We start from the raw sequence: 8,618 nt of genomic DNA, 5'->3' as shown, positions 1-8,618 counted from the left end.
ATTCCATATTTTAGTTGTAAATTAATTATTAATAAACAAAATTTATAACATATATTACTTTTCTTATGATGTGAGAAAATTTGTAAGATAATATATCATTTTGAGAAAAAAAAATGTATGCACCGACATTATAAAGTTTTATACATTGCACAGTTCATGATTTATATTTAATCATCACTAACTATTAAAAAAAAATAATACAAACAATGACAAATAATATATTGTCTGTATATAAATTTTTATACTAAAAATACATAGATAAATAATATATATGAAGACAAATTAAACAAATCATATTTAGAGATAAATAAATTTTTGTTTTTGTTTTTTGATCCTATCCATAACACAAAAGAAGAAGATGAATATTTGAATTTAGATTTTATTTTAGAAATTGAGTGTAAGTAAAAGAAAAAGAAAAGGAGGTGAGTCTCACCTTATGAGTGATGATGATGATTAACACCTTTTTTGGTCTCAACCCTTTTCAATCCTCTTTTCTACTTTCTACACAAAACCCTATCACCACACACACACTTCACACCTTCTTCCATCTCTAGATCTAACAACCTTCTCTTAACAACCAACAATAACAACAACAATAGCAATAACAACAACAATAGCAGTAACAACAATAACAACCTTTCTCTCTCTTCCCCTTCCCTTATTTATTCCATTCCAAGGTACTCACTTTTACTCAATTTCATTTTCCACTTCCTTTGTTATTATTATATATTATTCATTTCTTAAGTAAGTGAAGGAAATTAAAATCATTTATCTAAGTTGTATTATTATTATTATTTGTATTATTAGGTGAACAAAGCGGTTTTTTATTAGCATCCATTTGTTTGGATGTGAATTATATAAGTCGGGTGTTAGTGGTGAAATGAGGGATGGTATTAAGTTTAATAAACTTCCTAACTGCCTGTTTGCGGCGACAACAACAACAACAACAACAGCAATGCTCGGCTTCTTCGTCGGATCGAAAGGGTTCGGATGTTAGTGGACGTAAAGAAGGGCTGCTTTGGTATAAGGATGTTGGGCAACACTTGTTTGGTGAATACTCAATGGCTGTTGTTCAGGCTAATAATTTGCTCGAGGATCAGAGCCAGATTGAGTCTGGTCCTCTTACTTCGCTTCATGATGGCCCACATGCTACATTTGTTGGTGTTTATGATGGTCATGGTGGACCCGAAACTTCGCGCTACATTTGTGATAACCTCTTCCAGCATCTAAAACGTAATGGTTTTTTTAAGCTTTTACTGGATTATGTTGTAATATTTTGTAATCACTCTTACTCTGTTTAACATAGATTTTTAGTATTTTGTGATTCTGTAGCGTTACCATTCAATGTGTATTATATCGAAAAATAGTTAAGGAATAGATATGCACACACACACAGTTGATATGGTACATATTCAATAGTATAGGACTCGTTGCTCATATTTAATAGTGTACAACACTCGTTGTTTTAAATTGTGGTTGTTGTCGTAGTCGCAACTGCGGTTGCGATTACATTGTGGAGACTCCTGAAACTGCAATATTTTGGTTGCTATTACATTGTGGAGACTCCCGAAACTGCAATATTTTGGTTGCGATTTTGTTGTGGAGACTCCCGAAACCGCAACATTGTGGTTGCGATTGCGTTGTGGAGACTCCCGAAACCGCAATATTGTGGTTGCGATTACATTGTGGAGACTCCCGAAACTGCAATATTGTGGTTGCAATTATGTTGTGGAGACTCCCGGAAATGCAATATTTTGGTTGCAATTATGTTACGGAGACTCCTGAAACTGAAATATTGCGGTTGCAGAGTGCAATTTGAAAAGCTGTTAGCATGTAAGAATTTCTCATGTTTGTTGTTGTTTTTGAACACTTGTATTGATGTGTATGTGTGTGTTATTTTGTACTTGGAAGGATTTGCATCTGAGCACAAGTCTATGTCCGTGGAGGTTATTCGCAAGGCATACCAAGCTACGGAAGAAGGTTTTCTGTCGGTGGTTACCAAACACTGGCCCGTGAATCCCCAAATTGCTGCTGTGGGATCTTGTTGTTTGGTTGGAGTGATTTGCAGTGGTACCCTCTATGTTGCTAACCTTGGTGATTCCCGTGCCGTGCTTGGTCGGGTTGTCAGAGCAACTGGTGAGGTTCTGGCAATCCAACTCTCATCAGAGCATAATGTGGCCATAGAATCTGTGAGACAAGAGATGCATTCTCTGCATCCGGATGACTCGAAAATCGTAGTTCTGAAGCACAACGTATGGCGGGTGAAGGGCCTGATACAGGTATGTTTTATATACGAGTCTTGGTGATTGGCTTGTTTTATTAAAAAAATCAGCATCTCATTTCCCAAATTATTCTGCTATTTTGTTTTGGGAGTTGTAAAAATAAAATTATAGTCTATCAAAAACCGGATGCCATGTGAATAGACTACATATTTTTATTAACTTTTAGATGGGTAATGCTATAGAGCAAATATCTGAATGAATCTCGTAGAACCCTGGTAGTTGATTGCTATGAATAGGAGAAATATCCCCAGATTACTATAATATGTTGCGGAACTTCGAGGGTACGCACCTCCTTATACCGAAAAGACCCAATTCTTATTTATAGGCAACATGCCTTATTTCTCTAAATAACTTCCTTACTAACTGTTACCACCAAATATCTAACTAACGGGTTGCCTAACAGAACTGTAAAAGCTATGCTTCTCTTTTAAACTTGTACATTAGGGAATATGATTGAACAGTTCAATGTTATTTATACTAAATGTCATATGTAATTTTGAAGTTATAAAGTGAGAGAGATTTCTATCAACAATTATGGTTTTGAATGTTGGAACATGCAAAATTCATAGTAGTAGCTCAAGACTCAAGTGCTGCATTATAAGAAAAAGGACGAAGTTATGTATTTCTAGAGTTGCTGGATGCTTCTGTGTTTGTTCACCGATATGTGTCACACTTGAAGGAAACTTTTTATGTTTGAACCTACTTTTGTGGTTTGATCTGAACTTGATACACATCAACTAGTACAGTCCATGAATTTGTTTAAATTAAAGGTTAGATTGAAGGGAAATTATGGTGATAGGTAGTATGAGGTAAACGGTATGTGTGGGAGGAGTCTACCTCCTTGGATAGAAATATGATATGATAAGAATAACAGAATTCTAATCCTAAGTGAAGTTAATAGTTGTTGAAGCCAAATGCTTCGTGCTTACATATGTGTGGAAGTCTTTTCAGCTTCAAGTGGTTGAGACGTTATGAAACCTCTGCTGTTGGGGAGAGATATTTCATTTTAGTTGCTGTTGACTTTAAGGGATAAAGACTTGCTCACTATCCCTTACGACATACCTAGTTTTGAAAGTGAGGGCAAAGTGTTTTCTATTTTTCGAGGTCAGAATGATGGAGGATTGTATATTCTGGTCAGAGTTATTTAGCAACGATAGTAGGAATACAGCTTTTGAACTTGAGGGCCGCTTGTGTGCAAGGCAGAATCTTTTCGAGAGGTCTTTTAGCTTTATCAGATTTGTTGATGGCAGTCATGTTGAAGACTGCTGAGTTGTAGCCCAATCAGCATTTTGCATCGCGGCCACAAGCGGTTTTTGGGATACAATCATGTTCGAATATCGAATCTGGAGGCATTAAGAATGGTTGTCATTAAGGAGGTTGTTTCGGGTCTATCTAGACTTGGAGGAAAGGGGAATATTTTCTGGGCTTGTGCCTAAACCATAGTTATTGGGTGTCCATTAGAATTATGGATATGCAGATCGTCATTTTTTCTGTTCTTATCACAAGGCTTTCTTTAAGGCAAATCTGTATGTGGCACGCGGTACAACGTATTCGGTATGTAGGGTAAATGACAGTACCCAATAGCTAAGGTATAAACCCTCACCATCTAAAGGTTCATTAAAATGCCTCTAAAGATCAGTCATATTAGGGTTATAAAAGCTACATCATCAAAACCTTCAACTCAAGTTCAGTTAAGATAGTAAGTTTAGGTAAAAGCTTTGGTGTGCTGGCTTTTGCTAAATCTACTTGGACTCCACCTTCCTTCTCCACTGCTGGCTGATGGAACTTCAATTGGTTTATCTCAGCTCACCAAATCGGGTGATGTGACATGATCTTATAAAATGTGGGAATAACAAGGACAATGATGCAAATAATCAATTTATCCGGGTATCTAATTATGCTTTTGAATAACCTTTTCCACCTATTATGATTTAGAGTCTGGAGTGTGTGATGAGGATGGGTTCCTATTCGATAAGTTGCAGTGGCTTTGAATTTGACAAAAGACGGTTCCTAGGTTGACTTGCCAGGAATTCTTGAACTTTTTAATCAAACAAATTTAGGGGAAATTGCAGATTCTACTTGTCTTCAAGTTGGCGTTAATTGTGCTAAGAACATTGGTTTTCCAACTCAAGTTTTATCTATTCTAGGGATTGACCTTTTGAGTTGATATCCTCTTTGTTCAAATTTCTCCTCTATCCCCTCTTTGTGTTTCTAATGACGAGACTGGTAATTTCTCCCAAAGAAATGGCCTTATTTTATTCCCTTCCAATGTCATATTCTTCTTCTCCTAGATTGCGCAAATGTGCCGAAGGGGACATATGTTAGAATTTAGTAAGGTGAAGTTGGGTCTTATCCCCTTCAGATTTAAAAACATGTAGCTTAGTCATCGCTTTTATCCCTTTTGTTAAGGAGGTTTGGAGTTTAGTTGTTGCTGATGATTGGGAAGATTTTGAAATTATGAGGAAATTAAAAATTCTAAAGGATAAGTTAAAAGAGTTGAATAAATTTGTTTCTGGGATAATTGAATTAGAAAAGAAAATATCTTGAAAATGGATTTTTGATCTTTTTCGACCTTTGCAATTATAGTGAATAATGAATCTACATTTTTATTACTTAGACCAATAATTACGAGATTGGACTTTCCTAGACTCAATTAGTAGTTCTAGACTTAAAATGAATTATGACTCTGAAGTACAAAAAATATGGGAAACGCTAACCATCGCCCGTTAAAAGCAATGACTGTCCTTTTTTTCCTAATCAACAAGCAATCCCATACATTTCCGCATAATTCAAACGCTTTCTAAAATTGATGCCCCCTTCCATTTTTCAATATGTCTTGCAACTCTTATGTCTTTGGAAGACACCCACTCATGAATAACATCTTTAACTTTGTCAGATGCTTTTGACACCTTACAAGATCTAGGAATAGTTTTTCGGCCATTAATATCTCGTTGGATCCATAATGTTGGATGAAAGCATTGTGTTCTCCCCTTCCAACTGCTTCAATAGCAATGTTAACAACTTTAGGTGTTAGTTGTTTTTTCGTGACCCCTCACTCTTGTTAATGGCTTGAACCACTTTCCACTGTAAGTGAAAGTATGGGTTTTGGTTTTTACCATCGTGTTGCACCTCTGTATCAGTGACATGTACGTCCCAGGAAAATGTGTGCTACTTTCATTGGAATAACATCTTTCTAGTCTGTCTCTCTCCCTCTATATATAATGGTGATTGGTGACCAACAAAGAAGGTCAGTAAACTTTGTTTAGTGACTTAATGGGTTGTGTCATTGATGTTCTCGACTTTTCAGATTCTCTCTCTATGTCAGATTGTGAGTTTGTGAAACAACATAATCATAACTTCCACCATCGATGATTAGCCATTTAGCTTGACCCCCTGGTTTCCACAGTGAACATTCAGCTGCTATAATCCTTCAAACAATGATTCCTCATAATTGAGTGGAAGAAATCTCTCTTGTAAACTTAGCTTCTTTTCCTCCCAATGAATAACAAGGGCCTGGCCTAGTTTATTCATTCGTTCTTCAATATTATGCCACCACATTCCAGTCTGTCCTTTCTATTTCATTTTTGCAAAATGACCTTCCTTTCTTCGTTCATGCTATATCACTCGAAATAGTCTTCTGAAGCTGTTATCGTATCAGTAAGGCCTCTTTCAAGAAAAACATTGCTCATCAACCTTCAATTCTTTCGGAATATCATGATGGCACAGCTTCATAGTTGTGTTGCTCCAAAAAGAATGTTGGTCCCCAATATGAAGTGGGACTTTATAAGTATGACTGTTTTGGTTCATTTATCCAGGTCTTGGACTCCAGGGAATGGATTCGAGTCAAACTTTTGCATGACAAAGCCATGTAAAGAGATAGATACAAAAACTTTTAATATATGGGCCCTCTTAGAATTTATTGGACCCTGTGTTAGGTTTTCTGTCTATTTCTGAAAATTTGACATGAGAATCAATTCCCTTGGACTCCTTGGCTTACTAATATTACTTTGTGCATCACGATTTTCTTTGAAGTTCTTTGTAGTTTTCATTTTCACCATTTCCTGTTTCATGATTGATTGTTGGAGTTTCCCTCAATGCTTCTAGACTAGCTACTCGATTTGATATACAGTGAATTTCCTCTGCCTCAGAATTCTGCGACTTCTTGTTGCCATCGGAAAACAAAGCAGTCCCTAAGAAAGCTACTCTAATGTGAAACTGATGTAGCCTAGGAATTTGTTTAAATTAATAGTTGGATGGAAAGGAAATTATGGAGGTAGTATGTTAGATAAAGGGTATACGTGGGAGGATTCCACCTCCTTGGACATGATCAAAATTCTAATCCTATGTTTAGAGATCTGCCGGAACCCGGGCGAACTCACACTTTATGTCCCATAGCTCTACCAACTGAACTGACTCTTGGAGGCATTAGTTTAGGTATTAATGGTGAAGGATGGGGTAAAGTAATAAAGAGATGGTTAAAAAATCTCCCATTTGGGAAAGTGAAAACTTCAAGAAAAACACACGGGGATCTTCACATTAGTACCCTCTTGCAGCTGACAACCTCCAATTTCTTAAGAAGGATTGTAGGATGTGATCACATTGTTGATGAACCATATTTATGTGATTTATCATTTAAGAATTGAATCATATGTTCGTTATTGTTGCAAAATATGTAGCTTTACTGTGCTTTGGTTTTCGGTTTTATTACGTTCTTGATTCAAACATCTTCCAGTGAAGCAAATTGAAGAAAATTACTTTGATTAGTTTCTGTATGAATTGATTTATTATTCCATAAATTTGACAAAGGATGCTAGGTTTCCAGTGATTTTGGTCTATATGTGATAGTAAATTGTTTACTCTTATCATGTAAATGCTTAGTTATGAATTATTTTCATGGCAGGTTTCTAGATCCATTGGTGATGCATACCTTAAAAAGGCCGAATTTAACAAGGAACCTTTGTATACTAAGTTTCGTCTTCGGGAAACTTTTAAGACGCCAATTTTGAGCTCTGACCCATCAATTTCTGTTCACGAACTTCAAGAACATGATCAATTTCTCGTATTTGCATCGGATGGTCTTTGGGAACACCTTAGCAATCAGGATGCTGTTGATATAGTTCAAAATAACCCACACAATGTAAGATGAATGTGTGACTTTTCTATTTTATTTTATGTTTTTCATTACTTAGGTTTTCAGTGCTTAGCTACTAACTATAGTTTTGTCCAGTTCCAGACACTTATCTGCTCCTTTTCTTTCAAGATGTTTCATGCCTCCGATATTTAAATTTAGAGTAAATACTCATTTCAGTCCCTCACGGTTGTAAGTCCTTTTTAGCATGTTTTACAACACCTAATAGAAATTAATTTGACCCAAAAAATCACTGATTTGACCCACATTTGAAAATTTTGGGACCATTTTGGGTTTTTCAATTTTTGAGGGATCAAATTGGTAAGGTCGAAAAAACAAGGGGAACTGAAATGAGTATTTACTCTTAAATTTATTCGTGTATTCCGTTGGAGCATTGAGTAGTTTATTTTCTTGACTTGCTTTTCCATGCAGATATAAGCCACTAGTGTTTACCTTTAGGTCATGCTAATGTGCTCTTTTCATGTAGAAGATACAGATTACAGGCTTGGAAGTGAAAATGGAGAGGCTGTTTATTTGATTTGTAGAGAGGAAAACTAACTTAAACTGCTTATGATGCAGAATTTGATGGCAGTTTATTATGTAAAACAGATCTAACACTAGAATCGAAGCGTCGGAGAGTAAATATAGATGTTGGCATCACATGCTTTGTGTTTTGCAGGGAATTGCTCGGAGGCTCATCAAAGCTGCTTTGCAGGAAGCAGCGAAGAAACGAGAGATGAGGTACTCTGATTTGAAGAAGATTGACCGCGGTGTACGCCGTCATTTCCACGATGACATCACAGTTGTAGTTGTATTTCTTGATTCCAACCTTGTGAGCAGAGCCAGCTCAGTAAAAGGACCTCCCTTATCGGTAAGGGGAGGTGGCATTCCCGTACCTTCAAGAACCTTGTCTCCCTTCGCTGATCCTACGGGAACTTAGGTTCCGGCGATGGCTGTATGAACTTTTACGCTTGTACGTACTGTTGTACTTTTAGCATACATTGAACTCGCGACCGTCAGTTTGTATACCTGATTTAACAGAAACTGTGAAAATGTTGGTTCAATTAATACAATGTAACAGGTAACTTGGGATATATATAGCTTGCATGAGTAATGCATCATGGAAATAGAACACCAAAGCCAAAGGTGACCTTGAATATTTGATCTTTCATTGGTAATCTTTTCTGCATTTCATATATTTCTCCTTC

The 8,618-nt window shown here is 36.4% G+C and overlaps 1 protein-coding gene across 1 annotated transcript; it reads left to right on the top strand.

The window, feature by feature from the left end:
- On the top strand, positions 438-8,572 carry LOC109331202 (probable protein phosphatase 2C 46). The gene is made up of 5 exons (XM_019565562.1): positions 438-677; positions 808-1,233; positions 1,912-2,279; positions 7,183-7,419; positions 8,090-8,572. Exons 2-5 carry the CDS (start codon positions 888-890, stop codon positions 8,348-8,350), a joined length of 1,212 nt encoding a protein of 403 aa, XP_019421107.1. The 5' UTR covers positions 438-677; positions 808-887; the 3' UTR covers positions 8,351-8,572.

This window comes from Lupinus angustifolius, chromosome LG17 (assembly GCF_001865875.1).
Source record: "Lupinus angustifolius cultivar Tanjil chromosome LG17, LupAngTanjil_v1.0, whole genome shotgun sequence".
NCBI lineage: Eukaryota > Viridiplantae > Streptophyta > Magnoliopsida > Fabales > Fabaceae > Lupinus > Lupinus angustifolius.
This window is presented reverse-complemented; position numbering and strand designations above follow the sequence as displayed.